At 42.7% G+C, this 23,266-nt stretch overlaps 1 protein-coding gene across 1 annotated transcript; it reads left to right on the forward strand.

Moving 5' to 3' along the window:
* Nucleotides 1-1,447: 1,447 nt before the first annotated feature.
* On the forward strand, nt 1,448-22,424 carry NIT2 (nitrilase family member 2). The gene is made up of 10 exons (XM_006130687.5): nt 1,448-1,584; nt 4,762-4,880; nt 9,512-9,632; nt 9,772-9,860; nt 11,459-11,552; nt 13,394-13,468; nt 15,503-15,581; nt 16,377-16,475; nt 18,782-18,837; nt 21,417-22,424. Exons 1-10 carry the CDS (start codon nt 1,497-1,499, stop codon nt 21,506-21,508), a joined length of 912 nt encoding a protein of 303 aa, XP_006130749.3. The 5' UTR covers nt 1,448-1,496; the 3' UTR covers nt 21,509-22,424.
* Nucleotides 22,425-23,266: the final 842 nt, after the last annotated feature.

Below are 23,266 nucleotides of genomic sequence, written 5' to 3' on the forward strand. Positions count from 1 at the left end.
GATGCTTTTGTGGGCTGAATAAATGTCACTAGGATGAGAATCAAACATCTCTTCCATTTACACCATCTGTAAGTTAACAAATTTAAGGCATTTTGTACTTTAACATACTGCATGATGCATATGCCCCTCTTCAAATGCATTTTTAGTAGGCTTGTAGTTTTTATAGAACGTGATAATCATGGGAGTTATTTTACATGAAATATTATTCATGCAAACTAACTCGTGTGTGTCTAAATACCTAGAATAAGGGTGTTGAACACTTCTTCAACCGGGTAGGTCAAGCTTACAAATACGGCAGTCCTCTGTATATTCCTCTGTTTCACACTAATAGTTTGTTCATTAGAGAAATGTTAGGTAATAGACACCACCCTTTGAATTGTTTGCTATAATTGGAACCTTGGCAGCCAAATGGGGAAAAAATACTTAAGAATGGAAAATAAGGAAATGAGGGTACAGGAGCATGAGTCATGCAAGATAGAATTCTGGGTCTTAAGGACTACCAAAAGTAGTCCTGTTGGCAGCCTGTAGGACTAGTTCTTTAAAAAAAAAAACTGTGTAGAGGAAGGCCTCCTTTGTAAAGGATGAATGGGATTAGGTTGATGTTTATGATAACCTGTTCACCAGAAGTTGGTTATATATAATCTCTACTGAATAGGCTTTAAGCATGCTAGTGCTGTTGGTGCACAGCTGGTACAAACCTAACTTTGCAGTACACTATCATATCAGAGATCTCAGAGGCCAAAATACACGGCTAGAATGTGTGAGGTGACTTTGGCCTATGAGCTATTTTCTCAGCTCCTCATCTGCCACATTGGTCTATTTTAAAGATGAAGGACAAGAAAATGATGATTAGTAGTTTGGGTGCATTCTTGTTTTAATCATAAAAGAAATATATATTATAGAAGAATGTAATGCACACTTTAAAATGCTGTTTTAAATATCAAAGAGGTCATCATGTGGACTCCCCTATGGTGGCCTAGGCCCTTTTTTTGGTTTTAGTTTTCCCATCTGTGGCTCTTCATGCTGCATTGGCATAAGGTTTTGAGCTAACCACTTAATCTCTCTTTCTCTCTCTGCCTTAAAGTCCCACTAATTCCCCTTCCCCTGTAAGGGCTGCGATGGCTCTTTACGATCTAGCTGAGAAGTTTTAATTTGTTTGTTACTCCACTGTGCCACTTCTACGGCTAGTTCCCATGTGGTCTGTTTCATATTTCAAGTTGAGACTGGGCAGACTGTAGGCTAGGGATGTGAAACCTCCAGGAGGTCGGGGGGAGGGCGGGAGAGCATATTGCTGCTGTCCTTGCCCTGAGGGAGGGATATGGCTGCACTCAGAAGCGCCCTGCCCTACGCTAATTCCCCAACAGAATAATGCGCGCAGAATATAGCAACTTCACTCCCCTCTTCTTCGCCAGCAACCACTGGCCGCTCCAGAGCGCCCCTTGGCTCAACAGAACTACATCTCCCAGCAGCCCCATGGGCGGGCTCCTCGATTGCGCATGCGCCGCGCTCTGCCCTGCCGTGATTATAAGCTGCAGCCAAGCTGGCCTGGGGCTGCGATGCTGCCGGCGCGAGGAGCCATGGCCAGTGAGTGACTGCCCCGGGGCCGAGTGCACCGCACCACGCTGCGCCTGCGCGGGGAAAGGGGGGGGGGCGTCTCCAAGAGCAGCGTCCACTCTGATGAGGGAGGGGGCCCCCATAGGCCTCTGCCTTCCTCCATCTCCCCCTTCTGCCCCCCAACCTCCTCCTGCCCCCCATAGGCCTCTGCCTTCCTCCATCTCCCCCCCAACCTCCTCCTGCCCCCCATAGGCCTCTGCCTTCCTTCCCGCCCACACCACCGCTCCCGTCTGTCCTGCTGCCCCCCATAGGCCTCTGCCTTCCTCCATCTCCCCCCAACCTCCTCCTGCCCCCCATCTCTGTCCTCCTCCTGCCCCATATTTGCCCCCCACCTCCCCTTCTGGCTGCTGCCCCCCCCCCCCCCCACCCCCCCTTCTGGCCCCATTCCTATGGGGCCCCTGGCTTCCTGCTTTTCACAGCATCTCCATTCCTCCCCTCCCCACTTGCTGCCCTCCCATCTTGCCCCCCCCCCACACACACACACCTCTGTGAGGCCCCTGGCTTCTTTTCCCCCATAGCACCTTTCCCCTCTGTCTGCTTCCCACAACCTCTTTCTCCCTCTATGGGGCTCCTGGCTTCCTCCTTCCACCATAACATTTTCCTCCCTCTTCTTACTACCCCTAGCCTCTTTCTTCTCCAGTGGGTGCCCCTGGCTTTCTGCTATTCACAGCATCCCCCCACACCTGCTGCCCTGCCATCTCCTCCTCCCCCCCCCCCCCCGCATGGCTTCCTGATCCAGCACCTGTCCCCTAAGCCTTCTGGTTTTGCTACTTTCTTTTTCTTCTCCAAACCCCTAGCACACCATATTCAGTTATGTACTGGGAGGGGGGAAAGTGGCTCATTGAGTCTGTAATTTACTGTATCTGTTCTCTTCTTTTCATGCCTAGTTCTTGTTATATGGTGTGTTTGGATGCTGCCAGATCTGACCAGGTGTGTTAGATGTTGATGATTTTAACCCTTCAACCCATTTCACAGGCTGTTCCTTTATGAAATATTAAAGACACACATGATTAAGCAGGCTTGTGCATCCTGCACTTAGTGGGAGAATAATAGAATGTTATTGTGATATATATTGGTAGTTCTGAATATGTGTTTTCAAACACTTTGTCTCAAATTTATTTAGCTTTGGTCTTTCATAAGACCATGTTAGGCTATTCAATTTCTGTACTGTTTGCATGTGCACCCTCTCTCTCTCTCACTCTCTGGTCTGTCTGAATAATTGAGATTGTTGAGGTATAAAGTTTTTATTTCGGCAAGTACATTTTCTAAAATGATTCTCCTGAATTTTCTGAGGAAGGACTTCAGAACACCACACACTTTTGACAATTGTTAAAGTTGATGAAGTTGAAAGCTTTGGTGTCCGTCTAAATTTTCAGTGAAGTTTTATTTACTCAATAAACCAAATATTAAAGCCATCTCCATTGTGAACTGTAGCATAGTGAGGATTTTATTGTTTACTTGACCTTTAGCATTTTAGGAATGTGGCTTACTTTATTAGTAACTAAAGTTGGAAGAAGGTCTTTGAAGGTATGTTACGGTCAGCACAGCTGCAGCTATGCCGTGGTAGCGTAGACAGTTGCTGCACTGGCTTTGTAGAGTTTCTGGTGGGCTAGAAAAAAACCCACAGTGAAATCTGCTCGCCTAGCAGCTCTCAACCAGGGATCTGAAGATCTCTGGGTAGCCACAAGCAGTTTTCAGGGGGCCACCAAGCAGGACTGGCATTATTAGACTCAGTGGGGACCATGGCAGAAAGCTGAAGCCCTGCCACCATGAGCTCCATTACCCAAGGTGGAAGCCGAAGACTGAGCAACTTAACTTTGCAGGACCCCCTGTGGCATGGGGCACTGGGGAACTGCCCTGCTTGCTACCTCCTAATTCTGGCCCTTCCTTTTATATGCAGAAAAACAGTACTTGTAGCACAGGTAGGCAGTGGAATTTTAATAGCGTATTGGGGTGGGCCTCAGAAAGAAAAAGATTGAGAATCCCTGTCTAGCTGACATAATTCAGAGGACCCTGAAAGGTTTCTTCTAGTAGAAATTCAAACAAGCACAGTTCTGCTTTCCCACTGCATACACTAACATTACTGTGTAACTCCTTAGTCAATCTTTTGTCTTGATAGGGGATAACCATGTGTCATCTGTAATGCGGAGATGCATCTAACAGTAATTTTGCTAGGTCTGTTATGGATGAGAAGAAGAAAATAAGCCATTAATATTATATAAGACTTTGTGTTTAGCCCAAAATATGCATTCAGTATCACTGTCTTATAAGTTCCAATAAGGTAATTCTTAAGCAGAGAAGGTAGGAGAACAGAAGCAGATTCAGAAGAGACCAGTTGTGAAATAGAAAAGACAAGAAAAGCACCATTAGGACTGGCATCTGACCACTGTTAAACTGAAAGAGACAAGGTGGGTGAAGTCATATCTTTTATTGGATCGATTTCTGTTGGTGAGAGGGGCAGCCAACCTGTTACGGTCTACTTAGTTTTTCTTCTGATCTGGGAAAGGTACTCAACGTCACAGCTTAAATACAAGGTGAAACAGATTGTTAAACATAAAAGGCATCGCGCATGTTACAAGAAACAATTGCCCAGTTCATTTTGAATGATTTCTTGCTATATGTGTAATTCGCCTGAAAAAGAGCTCTATGGAGTTTGAAATTTTGTATCTTTTTTGCCAGCAGAAGTTGGTCCAATAAAAGGTAGTACCTCACCCACCCTGCGTCTCATATCCTGGGACAGACATGGCGGCAGGATCAGTTCAAACACTATTAAACTGTCACTTTTGACCTTGTATACATAAAAACCTCCCCATTCCTTATACAGGATTTTGCAATCCAGTATTTAGTGGGTTTTTTTTTATAGGCTTGTCCACTTTGAATTAACATTTCAGTTTAAGGGTGTTAAACTGACTGAAGTCTTGTGGTGTGCAGCTCCTACCTAGTGGAAGGGCTGGCTATCACTACTCTCGGTAAAGTGGTCTCTCCAGAGGTGGCTGCAGGATCCTTCAGGCACTTATTTGGAAGTAGTTTGTGAAGTAATTAAGTACATCAGGACAAGTGCAAATTTTAATACTTATTCAATTTATTTTAAAAAACACTAATTTAGAAGTTTTAGCTATGCTGGTTATTTGTCTTCTCTGTCTTTAGACTTCCGTCTGGCGCTAATCCAACATCATGTATCTGCTGTCAAATCAGATAATCTGAACAAAGCATGTGGACTGATAAAACAAGCAGCAGCACAAGGAGCAAAAATTGTGGCTCTACCTGTAAGTATAGATCAAATCGCCTCAGCCTACTATGCCCCACACACCCGCAAAAATTGTTTTTTCTTGGGCCAAGTCTGCATTAAATAGGAGAACCTCAGTAATGAGCCTTGTTAGAGGTTAATGTCACATGTAAGAAACTTAAGTGTACAAGGAAAGTTGGCTGGTGCTAACAAGTCATCTGTATGTTGGGCCAGATGCTGATCTCCCATTAAACTGATTTAAATCCAGAGTAACTTCAGTCAATTTACTTTGGATTGATAATGGTGTAGTCAAGATCAGAACCTGGACGCTCTTGTACTTTTCTTTTTTCTTTTCATCGCTCTGCTAGTACTTCTAGTACAGAAGCATTATGTGCTGCAGCAGCAGAGAGAGAAGAATTTTTCTACACAGGTGAGAAAACATGGGGTTCCCATGACTCTGTGCCCCATTCCCTTTTGCTCCTCTCTCCAAAGGCATGCTCAGAATAAATAAGTGAAACAAAATGGATTCAGATCTTTGCAGTAGCTCCTTCATTGCAGAATTTCCTAGTACTAGCATTCATAAATGCCTTTAAAAACATGAAAGCTATGTTTACTCAACTGTAAAGTTGAAAATAGTTGAACTTGCATCCAACCAGTGCAATGTGTCCTGATCCAGATATTTCACCTTCCTATTATTGAACTCTTCTTTCTTACTGATCTCCATGGGTAGGATCATGATTTCCTTAAAATGTGTTAGTGGATCCTGATCTTTCTCATTTGTATCCTTTACCCATTCTTTCACCACCTTCTATTCTTCACCTAAGACCAGTAATATATATATACAGCACTGCTGTACCAATATAGCTGCACTGCTGCAGCTCATTGATAAAGACGCTCTATACCGGGGGTGGCCAACCCATTCCGGATGAAGAGTCAAGATATTAGTGGATCCAGTGCGAAGAGCCGGGGCAGAGTTGTAGAGCAAAAAAAAGGCCTGCTCCTTTAAGAAGCATGAGACGTTTCTATGCTTTTTGGCCTCCGCAGGCTCCCACTAGCTGCCGCCATATGGGAGCGCCGGATGGCTCCCCTGCCCCAGCGAGCACAGGGGAGGCAGAAGGCCATTCTTAGGGTCACAGGGGCATCTTTGCGAGCTGCACTGACCCGGGGGGGGGGGGGGGGGGGGGGGAGAGCTGCATGTGGGCCACAACTGCTCTATATTGACAAGAGAACTAGAACTGGAATAGAAAGTATCCACCTCCATGAGTGGCAGAAGCTACATCATCAGGAGAAGTTCTCCTGCCAACATAGTGCCAGGCACACAAGCTCATGTCAGTGTAACTTATGTCGCTTGGGGAGGGTAGTTTATTCACATCCCAGAGCAACATAATTATGTTGATTATAGGTTGTAGTGTAGACATAGCCTGTCTGTTCTTGTAGAGATGACTTTTCCAATACATCTGTCAGCTTTTTTTCTCTTACAAGGCCTATTCATTAATCCTCTGCTGTGCAATACGTAACTCAACAGTACAAAGTTCTTGGCAGAGTGAACTCTAAATCTAACTTTTTAACCGGGGAAAAAATAGCTTGGCTCTCCTACTATTGGGAGTGTAAGTGTTATAGGCAAAGTTCCCTGCTCACTTGTGCCAGTGCAACTCTCACATAACAAATATGACCTTTGATGTTGCTGTACTTGGCCTTCTGCACTGAGATTACTAATTGTTTGCTAGTTCTGCATGTGAACAAATGCTGAGACCATCAAACTAATTTTTTTAACACTTAGAGAGCATAGCTCTCTATATAAAGCTTGTCTTCATGTACAGCAGCATAGCTGCCTGCTATAGCACTGCACATGAAGATGCTATTATATCTAGGGGAGAGCTTCTCCTGTCAGTGTATTTAATCCAGCTGTGCAAGAAGCAATAGCTATGTTTGTGGAAGAAGCTCTCCTGCTGACATTATGCTGCCTGAACATGGGTTAGATCAGTATAACTATGTTGCTCATGGGGTGTGGATTTTTCACCTGGTCTTAATTATTCCTCTGTTGTCTGATGAGCTCAAAGCACTGAACAAACATCACTGAGTGAAGCCTCACCACACCACTGGGAAATAGGCAAGAAGAAGTATTCCCTCACCATTTAAAAAAAAAAAAAAAAAAGATGGAGAAACTGGTACACGGAGAGCTGAAAGAAGAGTCTGCAATTCTCAGTCTGTGGCAGAGCTGAGCAGGGAACTGTCAGATGACTCCCAATCCCATCCTTCCACCCCAAGACCACTTTAATCAATCCTCAACCCCTTCTAAGGACGCTAGTGCTGCATTGAGCTGTTTGCCACATGGCAAAAATGTTTGACGTTGTGGGGAGAGGAGCATTGTGTTTGTTACATGTTTACTGCTTGTTAACTTTTTCTCCCTTTCAGCCCTGAACAGAGAAATGGAAAAGCTAACATCAAGTTATAATACTGATAAACAAATATTAGACATGTAAATTCAGCTGCATCTCTATTGCAGTTTTGTTACAGCATTGATTTATTGTACAGCCCCATAGACCTGCACTATAGTCACTGGGTATGTCTAGACTACATGCCTCTGGCGACAGAGGCATATAGATTAGACTACCCGGCATAGGAAAATGAAGTGGCGATTTAAATAATCGCCGCTTCATTTAAATTTACACGGCTGCCGCGCTGAGCCGATTAGCTGTTTGTCGGCTCAGCGCGGTAGTCTGGACGTTCCGCGGTCGACATCAAAGGCATTTGTTGACCTCCCAGATATGCCTCCTGGGATAAGGCATACCTGGGAGGTCGAAAAATGCCTTTGATGTCGACCGCGGAGCGTCCAGACTACCGCGCGGAGCCGACAAACAGCTGATCGGCTCAGCGCAGCAGCCGTGTAAATTTAAATGAAGTGGCGATTATTTAAATCGCCACTTCATTTTCCTATGCCGGGTAGTCTAATCTATATGCCTCTGTCGCCAGAGGCATGTAGTCTAGACGTACCCACTGATACAGCTTTTCCCATTCTCCTTGGTAAGTTGTTCCAGTGGAACTCAGCTCCTCATTCTGGTGCTTTGATTCGTCTTGCCCCAGCAGCACTAAAGTTGGATTGATATTGTTTCAGTAATAAAGATCTGCTATCTAAGGAGAAATCTGCAGTACTTCTGATACAGAGGCAGCATCCTGGAGAGGCCGAGGGACAGACAGTTCTGTGGGAGCTGGTACACCCAGGGAGCTGGCCTTTAAGCCAGCTCCCTGTGGGCATCGGCTCCCAGCAACCTGCCCCTTCTCCCCCCATACCGCTGTGTGTAAACGTGTAACCACTGAAAATTTCAGTGGTTACATGTTTACGTGAATAAACACATTTTAACATCCTTAATGGACAGACATTTGAACTGCTCTCCAGAGTCTTGGCTCTTTTTCTTTTTTTTTTAATTATAATCTCTGAAGTCACAGATCATTAAAGGCAGAACAGACCATGCTGATCATCTAGAGCAAGGTTCTCAAACTTCACTGATCACAACCCTTTTCTGACAACAAAATTTACTTTACAACCCCAGGATAGGGAACCAAAGCCTGAGACTGCCCAACCCCACTGCTTTGGACAGGGAGACCAAAACCCAGGCCCCACCACTCCAGGCAGGGGGTCAAAGCTGAAGCTCATAGGAGTTCGCCCCAAGCTGGCAGCCTGAGTCCCAATGCCCAGGGCTAAAGCCTTCGGACTTTTGCTTCAGCCTTGGGCAGTGGGGCTTGGGACTGTGAGGTCTGACCCACAATTACAGAACTGTTGATGTAATCTGAATACCTACAAAGACATAGAATTTCACTCTGTGATTTCCTGTCTCAAGTTACATAATGTGTGGATTGTCTCTGATGACTTCAGCATTAATATGTCATGCCATCTCTGCAGGACATTCCAATCTTGACTTGAAGAACTTAGGTGCTAGAGAATCTCCCATAATCCTTGGGAGTCTTTCCCAGTGGTTAATTCACTCTGTGTTAAGGATTTGTACCTGGTTTCCAATCTGAATTTTTCTAGTTCCAGCTTTCAGTCACTGAAGGTCAAAGGAGAGCGGACACTTGATCCCACTAAACAAAGATTGCATACCACTTTCTGACTGATAGTAAATCTTAGCAATGGACTCAGTCTGGAAGACACAGTTCACTGGGTAAATAGTTTTTAACAGATTGCTTTGGAAGGCCTAGGGGAAAAAAAGAAAAACACCTTTAAAAAATAATTTGTCTTTAAAAAAAGCACTCTTCTGAACATGGGCTATGCACAGCCACAAATTCCACTGTGCTGATGGTTCTTCAACCCTTACTTGTCAACCCAGCCATCAGGAGGACCAGATAGCGAGGAGTTACAGGAAATAGATATTTCAACTCTAGGTTGCTCATTGAAATTCTTAGCAGATCATTAAATAACCGAAATTATCATCATGTTTGGCCTTCCTTAAATGACTTGGTTGTGAAAGTTTGTTCACATTAACCCACTATCAGAGTTGGTACCAATTGTTGGTCTTCCTCTGGTTGTCTGTTTGCCTTTGAATAACTTCATAGATGCTCGGATACTATAGTGCTGAAGGCTGTGTAAGTACCTAGAGAGTAAGGTTTCAGAGGTCACACCATGCCAGTGATGCTTTCAGATTTTAATTTTGTTTCTTTGTTTTCCACTTGTAGGAATGCTTTAACTCTCCCTATGGTACTAAATATTTTCCTGAATATGCAGAGAAAATCCCTGGAGAATCCACACAGAAGCTCTCAGAAGTTGCTAAGGAGTGTGGCATCTATCTCATTGGAGGTAGCTTCTTATTAGTGTTTATCTTCTGAGTTTAAATTTGGGTCTTATTTTGGGAGCAGCGTAAGCATTGTTGGCTTTTTTTATGTAGCTGGCGTGTCACTATGTGTAATAGTTGGAAATCTGTTTTCTTTTAATAAAGGATCCATTCCGGAAAAGGATGCTGGAAAGTTGTATAACACATGTACTGTGTTTGGACCTGATGGCACTATGCTGGCTAAACACAGAAAGGTGAGAAAAGAAATATTTTGCAATCAATAGATTTCTCTTGAGATGGCTGTGACTGATATTTAGCTGTCTTATAAGACATTGATGTGCTTTCTTTTTAAGTCTACATATAGGTTTCTAATAGGAATCTAACATCCACAGACTTCACAATTGAATATGAAAAACAAAGGAGGTAGTAGTTATGCGAATATGTTGTGCTGTAGTTTCATTATTGTATATAAAGTATTTTTAATTTGAGGATTTAAAAGAACTTTAAAAAAGGGGTAATATAGGTATTTTACAGATGAGGTAGGTGAAGTGCAGAAAGATGAGATTTCCTATTGTCATGTCAAATTAGCGATAGAACTGGTAAAAGAACCAGGAATTCACACTGAAGTCAGCGACATAATTTTAGTTGATTTCAATGGGGTCAGGATTTTATCTCATGTCTTCCCATTCCCTTGCTCTATCTACACGCCCATGCTGTTGCTCTTTTTGCTGTTATGTTAGCCATTTGTTGTAAATACATTTTGGGATTTATTTAGCCTTTTTGTGTTCATAGAAGTTTGGATTTTCCTATTCGCTATTTGGTGAATAATTACAAAGAGTTTGTCAACAACATTTAATCTGCTGGGTTGTTCACAAGCTGTTCACTTCCGCTCTGCTGCTTGTGGTGAACGATTGGTCACCCAAGTCATACTTAAGTATTGTGTCTGTTCCCTGATTGGATGGTAGAAACTTTCTATACAGAACAATAGCAAATAATAGATCTCTCAGACATCTTGCCTCACATGAGAATACACCTTTGTCTGCACATCCGTTGACCGAACGCTTGGGTGAAGAAGATCACTTTCTAAATACAAAGAGAATAACAAGAAGTGCACAAACATTGTCAAACTGAACAATAATTCAGAACTTGATTGAATTGGGCACTATTTATCCAGTCTAGTACTCAACTGCTCACCTATTCTGTAACTCAGTGCAACATAACTGATGCAGTTAGGCTGCCGTCCTAAATGATGTCTTAAAATTATTTTCTTATCTCCTTTTTCATGGGTGTTAGGAATGTTTGTACAGTTGAACCTAGGTTGTCAGGAGGGAACTCTTGTACTGGGCCATTATTTAATATGTGTATACGATAGTACCAAGAGGCATCATCAAGATTGGAACCCCTCTCCTGCTACTACTTGCAGAGACAGTGTAATCCTGCAATTGTTTGTGCATGGTACTAGTCATACTGAAGTCAGTGGAACTTTGTGACTGTGGAAAATTTACTTGCTTGATAAGTTTTGCAGGTCTGGGGCTAAGACCATGTTATCAGAAAGATAATTCTCTTTTATCTTTGACATAATGTCTTGTATTTTACTTATAAGTTCAATGTTGGTTTTGGAGGTGTAGTCGTATTAGTCTGTATCTGCAGAAACAATGAGGAGTTCTGTGGCACCTTAGAAAGCTTATGTCCGAATAAATCTGTTAGGGTATGTCTACATTGCATTCCTCTTTTGAGAGAGGAATAGTTTCTAAATAAGTTTAACATAGGCTCATAAATAATAAGGAAAACTCTGTTAATATCATTGTTCTTACAAATTATTCAGGAGTGTCTTGGATTATTTTTTAAACAGATTCATTTATTTGATATTAATGTTCCTGGAAAAATCCGGTTCCAAGAGTCAGAAACTCTGAGCCCAGGGGACAGTTTCTCGGTGTTTGATACTCGTGAGTATGAGAGAACAAATTATCTTTGTAAGAGGCCCTAGTAAAATGACAGCAACCACCATCTTGACATTATTTTTTTCCACCACAGTAGTAGTTTTTATGTTCAAGTGTACTAGGCATTTGACAAACACAGAGGAATACAGACCATGTGTTTCTCAAAAGCACCCAAGTCCTGTTGCTAAATGAATTAATTAGATGCTTTGGATGGATGGAACTTAGGCTCCTAAATCTCCCAGACACTTTTTGAAAGTTTACCTATTGTCTTATCTATTATTTAAAAAGACAAAGACGAGGTGGTGGAAATTGACGCAACATCCAAAAAAAATTATCTGAGCAGCACCGGACACGTGTCATGTAGGTTCCAGTCAGTAATGGTGATGGCTGAACGTTTATATTACTAGAAGTCTTATAATTTAGTCAAACAAATGAGTGACTTATGTTTTTGGAGGGCCTGGTTTGGAGTGTTGCACATACCACAATCTATATTTATTCGTAACAGTGATATTTCATAGCGAGAGATGTTGGTTTTTGTCAAGCCTTGGCTGGGCTCTTGTGGTTTGGAGTTATGGTTCCACAATTCCCAGTTGCATGTTTACAGATGTTGCCCAGATGACTAAGATTTTTCTCTCAAACTAGACTGGAAAAAATGGGAAAAGCAGTTGTTGAAGTAGCTTTCTTATGAGGGTTCAGTATTCCCATAGTACATACTAGGCGTTCACAAAGTTAGTTTGAACAATGGAATCATTTTATTTAGATCATTTATATGTACCTCATTACGCCTAAAAGTTGGCTGGGAAAACAAAGTATTGGACTGGACCTGCTATGAGTATGACATGGTAGTGTGGATCTGAAATATTCAGCTAACATAGTAGAAAGCCCCAGGTAATTTGTTTTATATCCACTCCCAAGACAACTTGCTTCCTTAGGTGACTCTTGCACTTGTTATAATCCCACCAAAATTACGCTGTCCCATTAACTGATCTCGAAATTCTCAAATCTCCCTTGGACTGTGGTCATCTCCTTCTTGCAATACATTTTGAATGGCTATGGGAGAAATCTTTTAGTAACAATTGTCTTATTATCTCAGGACATACATTGTATGCTTTTCTATCTGTATGCTTCATTAAGAAGTTGATCAATAATTTTTGAAAAGATACCTGTAAAAACCAGACAAAGACCTAATATGACAAGCTTCTTAGTGGAATGGCTGCTTGATAAAATAACTTTTATTGATAAGTGGGGGAGCTGCAGCCGGGTGAGCTCCTAGCCCGGGAGCTAACCCCGCTGTGTGTCTGCCTTTTAAATATATTTAAAAGGCTGGTGTGCAGCGGGGGAGAGTGCAAGCCAGGAATCAGCTGTCCCAGCTCACACTGGGTAGGCTCTTAATACATTTAAAAGGCTGAAGCACAGCATCTGGGAGTGAGCCGGGAATCAGTTGATTCCAGACTCACACCCGCCACCTCCTGCTTCTCCTGCTCCCCACAGAGCTGGTGCTAGGGGAACCAGCTTTTAAAACAGCTCCCCCCAGCATCGGCTCCCCCCTTCTTCCTCCCTCCCTCCCCCCCGCCTCTGATAGAGGCAGCCAGGGTGGGGGAAAGCGACTAGTCGACTACATCCCTATCTCAGATTGGTGCACTTTTTTTGGGTAATACGTGCTGAAATGCACTGCAGGTACAATGCTTGTAGAAAAGAAAGCATGTGTCTAAAATCAGTGCTTATTTCTTGTGGTGAAAAGTATTATACAAGGGCTTTCATGATTGCTGGATGGAAACTTGAAACTCTTTTCTGGCATTCAGCATGACCATGATTTCTTCTTTGTGTCCTTCTTGTTTTGGGAACAGCATACTGTAAAGTGGGACTGGGGATCTGCTATGACATCCGATTTGCTGAGCTTGCTCAAATCTACACACAGAAAGGTGAGGATGTGTTGCTAAATACATTTGCGTAGACTTAATACAACAGTGACTTGCCTTTACTTGAGAGGTGACCCATCCATAGAGGGCTGCTTCAGATATAGTGCTCTTTGGTGATCAGTCCACAGCTGCATACATATGATCAGACCACATGATTATCCACAAACTGCATAGACCGTATCAGGAATAGAGCTAGTGAGCTTCTGATTCAAAAATACAGTTATCCACTTGGCTAGTCATTGAGACAGTAGTGGGTGCTGATCCTACCTGTGAGCCAGTGCTTGGAAGTATTCGCTGCAGTTTACTTGGTACAAGTGCTTACAGTACCTACCCTTTGTGAAGGTTCTGCATATTCTAACCAGTTACAGATAGAGATGTCTGCAAAAAAAAAATACACTCAAAAGGAAAATACCTTTCTCTCTCCACCCTTAATCCCAGCCGTCCAGGTTTTACTCCTCCCCCCTTTCTTCCATCCCCCCCCCCCCCACCTCCCAACTGTATGATAGGAATGATTACCAGGCACTCAGCTACAGGAATGATTACCAGGCACTCAGCTACTGGAGAGGATGGAGAGTTCCTGACTTAGAGGAAGCTGGGCAAATCAGGACTCTTAGGTGGAATTGGTCCTGCTTTACCTCCCCCATAGTGCAAACTACCCTCCAAAAGCTGGATTGGGAGAGGGGAGTGAAAGAAGTGCATGACTGATGACATAAAAGGGAGGATGCAGGTAATGGTCTCTCTTCCCTTTCTTGTATGCTTTGAGAAGTGAAATAGTTAATAACTTTGCCATTTTAAAATATCAGAATTGGGTTTCAGAATCATTGACCCTGTTGTGATAAATCAGACCGTTCATGTTTATGGGCTGTTGCTTCAGGCAGTCTGCAGAGTGCAAGCATCTGATATTTGCTGCACAATATGAAGGTTTTGTTCACAACCATGGGGGAAAGAGACTTGCTTCTCTTTAAGGGAATATTGTGGAGCACAAAATGACACCTGTGACAGAAACAAGTTCACTCCTCCCTGGCGTAGGTTTTGAAAGGGGTGTGGAGGAGACAGGTCACATTAAGAGGTGAGATAATGGGGAATAATTTTGAGGTTGCAAGAGAGGGGAGGCATTGAGTTAAGCTCAGGACCCTGTACAGGAAATTTGAAAATGACCATATTCTGTCCTGGAAAGAATGCACATCTACTACATCCTCTTGGCTTGCTCCCAGAGGATGAGAGGCAGCAAGTTTGCTGCCAGGCACCCAGCCAAAAGCCTTTATGCTTCCCAATTGTCACATGGTTTTATAGCTATGTGACTTGTCCTGTTCTTACTTAGACTCATGCAACTTTCAAATGTTAGACAATGTAGAAGTCAAAGGCCAGTGACTTGCAAAGCATTTTAAAAATGAGAGAATACATCACCCCATGGTTACTGCAGGCGATGGAAGAACACTGGACCTCATACTACGTACAGGAGAGACTGGATTAGCCAACTAGTCATGGCAGTGGAATCAACCCTTGTTGTTCATGTTTCTCTAGCATCTTCCCTCTAAGGGTCTCAAAATACTTTCAGAATGTTGATTTGATTTAGCCTCACAACACACCTAAAAGATGCGCTGTCTACAGATGGGTTAACAAAGGCCCACAGACATTAACTTGCCCAAGGTCACATAGGAAGCCTTTAGCTAAGTTAGGGCTAAGGCCCAGATTGCCTATCACTCATAACAGGCAGGGATGGATGTTCTATGGCAGTAAATATAGCAGTGAGCCACACGGGTTTTAAATGTCTAAACACCAGCTGCTGTCTTTTATTGGAGGGTGGGCCACATTTTTAACTGCTAAGTACCAGTAAGTTTTGTAGTGATCATTGTTCAGGTAGCCTGTGCTGACTGACTCCTAAAGCCACCACGCTGTTTGACGCGATTTACTCTGGATTAACTGTGTGTATTGCACCAGTTCAGGTATACTGGTGCTCAGAACTGACATAGCTGTGCTTCCCCATGACAAGTGCCTTGTTGTCTTATAATACTGAGCCATTATTTTTTAACTAAGGTTGCCAGCTGTTAGTGTATCCAGGGGCTTTTAATATGACAACTGGACCAGCCCACTGGGAACTGCTACAAAGAGGACGGTAAGAATGAAGTAACAGCTTTTCCCCCCTCCTCCTCCTGAAAGGGATTTTAGCTTGTTGAACTGGGCTTTAGTGTGTCTCAATTCTTTCTAATCTAACTTCTTTATATATTCTAAGCCATGCACAACAGCCAGTAATTCCCACCCTCAATAGGAAAACTCTTAATACTTCAGTCATGATATAAACACCTTTGTGCCAGTCTCTCACATGCCAATCTCTAAGATCCTTAGACGTGGGAGTGCATTACACAGAGAGGTCACACGGATGGGGAAGCTTGAGCCACTGAGCAGTAGAAAGGGGTTAATTCTAAGAGTTGCTCGCTGTGATTTTTTTTTCCCCCAAGATCACTCTGAATCAGCAAAAGTCAGGAACAGAATCTACGTCTCCTGAATCCTGTCACAGTTTAGTCACTCAGTTGGTATGTTGGCTCCTTTGTGGCATGTTACTGTCTAGATCCTGGAATGGAGGCAGTGGCTGGTATTCAGATTGAGTGTGATTCAACCAGCCATCCCTATTGAGCAAAGGATTTTTACATTGGCATTAATGGGAGCTTAAATGCTTTGGGCAATTAATTTAGTCCTGTTTCTTTCAGCTCAACTCTCTGGGTTTTTGCCTTGCTGACCTTGACATTACTTATGGTTTTGGCTAGTTTGTATCTCCTAAAATTCAGCAAGGTGGAAAATCTAGATAATTTCTTTGGCATAATTTTTCCTTCCCTTCTGTTTTTCTCAAAAACAGTTAATCTGTGGTATACAAAGATGTGGACAGGTTTTTGTTGTTCTTCTTTGAATACAGAGCTGTTGATAACCAAGTCTACGTGGCTACTGCATCTCCTGCTAGAGACGAGAGAGCATCTTACATTGCCTGGGGACATAGCACTGTAGTAAACCCCTGGTAAGTGGAAAAGAATAAAAGAATTTTTCTAACCAAACTTCCAAAGACACAATTGCACCTCTGTCTGAAAACGTTTCTACCTGTACTTAAAAGTATCACCTAAGACCGCTTTAATTGCAAATGACACATGCAATTCCCTATTTTTACAATTAACTTTATGCCTCTGACAGTACTTTATGGATAGCAGCTTTGCTGTTTGTGTGGGTTTTTTACATAACAAAAAGAAACTTTGATAAAATGGGTTGTAAAAATGCAGAAATTGTCTGAAGATTTCAGAGGTAGGTGTAGCACCTGGGATTAATTATTTCACCATAAAAAATAGAGGCAGGATTTCAAGTTGTTAGTGTCCATCTAAGGAAATCTCCTTTCATTAGTTGAGTCCTTTAAACTAATATCCTGCAGAATTGTGAAATAGTCTTTAAAAGCAGGATAGTAAGAGAAACTTCCTGTGAGCTTGTGCATCCCTTTTCTAACAGAGAAAATATAACTTGGCTGTCAGTGTGTAATAAAAAAAAATTATTGCTTGGTTAAAATATTTTTAAGGCTAAAAGGAAGCAAACCCTTTACTTCAATGTGATCAGGGCTGCTTGGACCAAACAAACTGGGTTTCGGTGAATAATCACTGTCGAAATAAGTTTAAAGTTTTATTCTGAATACAATTGGAGCTGCAATTGGAACCTTGAAAGCTTTTTATGTGGATTAAAAACTAATCCCTGTTGAACTCTGCATCATCCACATTTTAACTACCTCTATATTTTTAACTTGTTTAAAAAATCAGAGAAAAAGATCCTGTCACAAAATGTAAGATATACCTGTCTTGGTAAGGATAGAACAATATATTGAATTTTTGTATCTCATCACATTCCACATGAAATCTGCTAATTTACAAAACACTTACTTTCTTCCATACAGATATTCTGGTTTTAAAAACCAAACCATCATTCAGAAAAGAATAAAATCAACTTGATCTGAGACACAGAATTAGCAGGGTATAGACCAAACAGGTCAAAGGGTATTCCATAAGCAGCAGTACTTTTCATATATGAGCTTGAGTAGCTTTGGATAAATTAGGATAAATATGTAGCCAAGAACATTTGTTGGCAATAATTACTTTTTTTTCTTCTTCCAAATAATTAATTCATGTGACTTATCTGTAGAAAACTCCATTCTGAACTTGTGTAAAGTTGAAATCTCTCTTTGATTGTTGGTGCATCAGCCCTTTCACTTTGCTGCAATGGCATTACTATGTTGCTTAATAGTAGAGATAGTGAGAATGATTGATGAGCAATAATTATTTTTAATCCTGATTTTAAAATAGACCCTTCTGTGCCTGCTCAATTTCTTGCAACACTCTGGTAGAATCTGAGATGGGAAGGACTTACTAATCAGTCAAACCCCCAGCATGTGCAGTACTGCTAGTGGATATCTGAAGTTAAAACTGATCCTACAGATAAACTTTACCTATGCAGCAAAGACAGTCGCGCCCCCCCCCCCATCTAAAGGACTCTTAGATTTATAGATTGTGTTGGTTTGTCTACAGAAAATTCCTTCTAAACAAGAGCTATGTACAGCCTTATACCTACCAGAGAATTTGAATCTGTCTTCAGTCTGAAGTGGTTCAATGCATTCATGCTAGCCATCCTGCTTGGGTGAAATACTCTCATGCATCCATCCACGTTACTCTGTTGCAATAGTGTGTTCTTTTAAGTATCTATCCTGCAGCTCCTTAAAGTGGTGGTCTGTGGGCCCTTCCCCCTTTAAGATATTGTGCCCCATGGTCAAGAGGCTTCTGGGAGAAGATCAGAACCCTGACATCTGATGTTCTGCCCCATTATCGTGTCAGAGTAATGTGAGGAACACAGCCGTGTGGAGACCTGCTCAGGGCAAGTGTAATCATCAAAGTGCTGATACAGTTATGAAGAGAACACTAATGAAGTGTAATCTTCATAAAGCGGTGTGAATCCGGAATGATTTACCATTTGTGTATTATGCTTGCTGATTTTTCCAAAATCTTCTGTCTCAAGTGAGTGCCGTTTAAAAGCAAGTATCTGTGGTTATACTAGAATCTGACATTGTTGTACGGGTAGGAAACATTCTACTTTTTCAGGCTCCCTCAGTCCCAAGAGAACTTGTGGGTGTGACCATAACCTTGTGCTTATGTTAACTCGTAGATTGAAGACTAGCAGGGGCAGAAACCATCTTTTTATTCTCTGTCTACAACACCCAGTACAACTGGGTTTGAGTCCCTGATGGGCTCCTAGGTGCTATTGCAGTACAAGTACACTAAAGATTGTTTCATTTTGCAGGGGAGAGGTCATAGCTAAAGCTGGCACTGAAGAGACCATTATCTACACAGATATAGGTAAGCCTGTATAGTGCAGTATAGTATAGTCGTTTTTTCTCTCTTCCCTCCCCCCCCCCCAAAAAAAAGGTAAACTGGAATCAGTGAGGTTAAGCCAAAGGCTTCCAAAATGGGGGGCATGTTGGCAGACATAGGCAGCCACCACAGGGGGCAGAGAGAGAGTGCCACAACCTCAGCTCCTGGCCACAGCTGCCAGCCTTGTGCCCAGGATCCAAACTGCAGGCCCCAGCCTTGCCCCCTCTTACTGAAATCCACATCCCACCCTGCTCTGAATGTGGGGAAAGGGGTATGTGTGTGGACAGAGTAAGGGGGGGAATAGAGGTAAAACATTTGGGGACCAGTGGGCTAAGCAGACTAGAACCCTCTGTAAGCCGAGCATCCTTGGGCTTATCTGACCATATGTACTTAGATGTGGTATGTTTAAGTTTTATTTTCCTGTTTTTAAAGACATTCTGGTGAAAGGTAAGAGCCTGATGGGCAGCCCTCATCTTTAGAAACTGAAGGCTTCTAGTCATTTGCAGAAACTGGTATAACACAGGTGGCAATAATGCCAGACCATGCCAATCTGCCTCAACACTGACCTGGAAGGCTCTCTAAGGGCTAACAGGAGTTCCATTTCCACGAGCCCTTCAGTCCTCAGCTTCTCTGCCTAGGCACCAATCTAGTGGTGCCTAGATTTGCTGTGCCTGCCAGGAGGTCAGCTCAACTTGACAAGCAATACAAGTGCTCCCCAGGAGGCCTACGTAGGCTCCTTTGTCTGTCTACAAATGTGGGATAGGCCCTTCAGCTGTCTCTTAGAGCATCCAGTTCTGTTCCAGTTGACACTCTCAGTATTTAGCTTTGCTACTTCCAAAGACAACCTGCACCCCCGCTTATCTGTTACTCCTCCACTCATCGTTAATGGTTATATTGAAAACAGACTTAAAGTCTAGTGTGGAGCATAGTGATTCAAATAGCAGCAAATAAATATTGGAACGAAATGGCTACATAGAAAATCATAATGCCGATTCTAGAACCTAGGCTTATAAGACTTTCCTGTTGTAAAGAAAGTCCTTTATATCTAAGTTAAAGTCCTTTTAGTATTTTACAGTCTGGGTTGGTTGTGATCTTAAATTCATGATACAAATCAGGCTGCGCGTTTGCCACCAAGGTGAAAGACCCAACATGTCTGTTTGCACGTCAGACATATCAGAACAAATCCATTGCCCTTACTGGAAAATAGGCTCTCACCCCCTTTCCCCCAACACATTTTGTAAATTTCTTCTCTTTAAGATTTCACACTCTCTTGATTAGCATTTGGCTTAGTATACAGACTAGGGATGTTAAATGAATAGTCGATTAACCTCATGAGTTCTTATTGGTTACTCGACTATTCTGTAGTCCCTAGGGGTGGTGCTGGCAGCCAGTGTGCTCCTGAGGAGCCCCCTGTCTGCACTGCTGCCTCTATATCAGAGGCAGCAGTGTGAGGTGCCAGGCGGGAGCCGGTATGTGAGGGGAACTAGTTTAAAAAAACCGCTCCCCTCGCGGACTGGCTGCCTGTCACCCTGCACTGCTGCCTCTAATACAGAGGCAATAGTGTGGGCTGGCAGCATCCCGTCCATGAGGGCAGGTCTGAGCTCCCAGGCCATGGGCAAGCCTGAACAGAATTGGGCTGCCTGCCTGCTTGCTCCTAATATACTTTATATGCAGAGCTGTAGCAGGGGTAGCTCCTGGACCTGGTGCAAGCTGAGCTGCTGGCCAGTCTGCTAAAAAATTGACCAGGGAGGTGGGCAAATGCATAGAGTCTATATAGCACTAAACCTATAAGCTTTTGTTTTTCTGTTAATCAGACTATACTATTAATCAGACTATACTAGTATATCCCGAATGCAGACAGGCAATCAGTGAGAGACACATAGTGCTCATACATACTTGACCAACAAGAGGACAAGTATTGTTACCCTCTGCTTGAAAGGAACCTGTCCTGGACATGTCACCACCTGGCTTTCTGCCTTACAAACATAATTTTTAATAGACACAATTCCTTGTATTATCTCTCCATGTATTTTGCAGTAATTGATGGCTACTGGCTCTTCGGTAGAAGCCTCACAGGCCATCCTTTAGTGAATAAGGTTTTGCACTGTGATACAAAAATCTCTTGGTGCCGGAGGGTGCAGACAGTTTCACAGGGGCTCCTTATGCATATATCTGACTGCTGGGACCCTTGTGAAACTATCTGCACCCTCTGGCACCAAGAGACTTTTGCATCACAGCGCCAGTTGTGGCAATTGGTTTTGTGATCTGGCCAACAACCATCTATAGAAATGCACATCCTAGAGTTATCAAACCCATTCAGACAAGTTCCTCTGACTCGTACAATTCAGATAATATACATCATCCCTGCCTTGCATGAGCATCAAACTCTGTGTTCATGCACATGGGTCAGGTACACAGTATGTGTGCAGGTTTGAAAACCTCACATTTTTCTGTTCCTCCGGTTCTGTACAGACTCTCATAGATCTTTGTATACAAAGTGATGTATAGTTTTTTCCAAGCATCAGCTAGCGTTGGTCTAATACGTTCAATTTTTCACTTTACAGACCTGACAAAACTAGCAGAAATCCGCCAGCAAATCCCCCTTCATGCTCAAAAGCGCATAGATCTTTACAGCATAGAGGCAAAGAAAGAGTGAGACTTCAATACAGCGCCATGATCTTCAAAACTCGGCTCCAGAGCAGCTCTTTTGAGAACTGCTTGCATCTCCAGAGACAGTAAAACAATGATTGACACATACTACAGCTGATCTTGCATCCCGAACTGTATAATTAAGCCAAAAAGCCTGTGCTTCAATGAACCCTAAGTGAAGATGAATATAAGTGGCTTCTATCGCCTTTAGCTGTTTCATAGCACTTTACACAGCAATCAGTTATCTGCTGGGGCAGAGACTGGAGCCAGACTCCCAGCTCAGCAGTTTTGCCTGAAGCTTAGACTGTATTGGATAGGAGTGAGTCCTGTTGTGGTCTAGAGATAGGAGTATGGCTTGCACTGCCACATTGAGATTACTAATGCTATATTTTCTATATGTAATGATATACAGTAAAAGGTGTTTCTACAGTATCCCTCTCTATCCTATCTAAGCATCAAATCAATTAGTTTCTTCTTCCTTTTTGCCCTCTGCATCCCAGCTTGTGCATAGAGGATGCATTCCTACTCCCATGTGCTGCTCCTCATGGTTCTCTAGCACTTTCCTCTGTCTTCCTGCCTCACATTTCCATTGCAATCAATCCTTCACAGGAGTGGGAGTTGGAAGAAGGCTGCCATGTTACGCAGAAGCCTTGCAGCTGTGTTCAGCATCGGTACCTTCTGAGTTAATTTTTATACTGTTCTTTATATTAAACACACTCTTTTTCTTAGTCTGGGGTTTATGCAAGTTATAACCTACTGGTGGTGCTGCAGCAGCATCCTTTTGATATGCTATAAGAGAATCCAGTTGAGACTGTCACTCAACATTGCTAACGGAATATCTTACACTGTACAAATAAAGCTTAACATGCAGAGGGGGGTGATCCTTCCACTCCTCCAGGTTTGGAATTCCCTCATGCGGGGGAGGAATTGTATGACTGGTTTTGTTTTAAACTGCAGATAATTTAATAGGTAAGCAAGTGTCAAGGTAGCAATTATAGTAAATTTGGTTATTGGAAAAAATGTAATAACTCCCCTAAAGAATGTGGAGCACCAAAAGCTAGGAAAGGAGGCTATTATACAGTTTCATATTTGTCTTAGAATCCCTGACTTTGTGGAGTCCTCTGGACAACTGAGACCTATTTCCTTGTCTGTCTTTTTAATAGCTAGGTCTCAAGATTTTTCTCCATGCTCTTACGTAAAAGTTTAAAAAAAAATTTTTGATCAGTAGTCAGTCACTATTAGTTCAGCTAATAACCAGCTACTGTTCCTCTTACCTTGCTCTTGACATTTTACACAAGTTTAACAAAACTTCTAATTTAGACTGAGCTAGTTTTGTAACTAAAGCTAGACTCCAGCCCCTGTAAACATACTGAAAGCGGGGGGCAAATTTTGCCCTGTAATGCCAAGGCAGAGCTGACTTAAATGTAATGCCAGCAGAACTGATTTAAATGGGGCCTGTGTGTTGTGTAATCTTGCCTTAATCTTTGTATTCATGCTGGTCAGTGTAAAAGAAGCTATTTGCATGTATATGTAACCACACTTACATTGCAGCCCTTGGCATGTGCTGAGAGTATCATTGTAGGCCCCAGGGCTCCCAAAGTTGAGTAGCCCTGCTTTATAGTGTAAGTTAATTATGGTGCAGTTCTTGGCTTTGGCAGGTGGTGGTGCAAATGTAGTGATGTGAAATACCTTGTGGATCGCTGGACTTAGCATGCAGACTCTGAGCTCCTGTACTACCTAAAGTACCTTTTTTCTACTTGTTCAT

Source organism: Pelodiscus sinensis, chromosome 1 (assembly GCF_052426305.1).
Source record: "Pelodiscus sinensis isolate ZL-2025 chromosome 1, ASM5242630v1, whole genome shotgun sequence".
In the NCBI taxonomy this organism is placed as follows: Eukaryota; Metazoa; Chordata; order Testudines; family Trionychidae; genus Pelodiscus; species Pelodiscus sinensis.

Bases quoted from the DNA above. Each gene is read 5' to 3' on its own strand.
- NIT2 (XM_006130687.5), top strand. From the start codon at position 1,497: ATGCGCCGCGCTCTGCCCTGCCGTGATTATAAGCTGCAGCCAAGCTGG. The intron at 9,633-9,771 runs GTAGCTTCTTAT...CTTTTAATAAAG, and splicing joins TGGCATCTATCTCATTGGAG to GATCCATTCCGGAAAAGGAT. The intron at 16,476-18,781 runs GTAAGTGGAAAA...TTCATTTTGCAG, and splicing joins AGCACTGTAGTAAACCCCTG to GGGAGAGGTCATAGCTAAAG.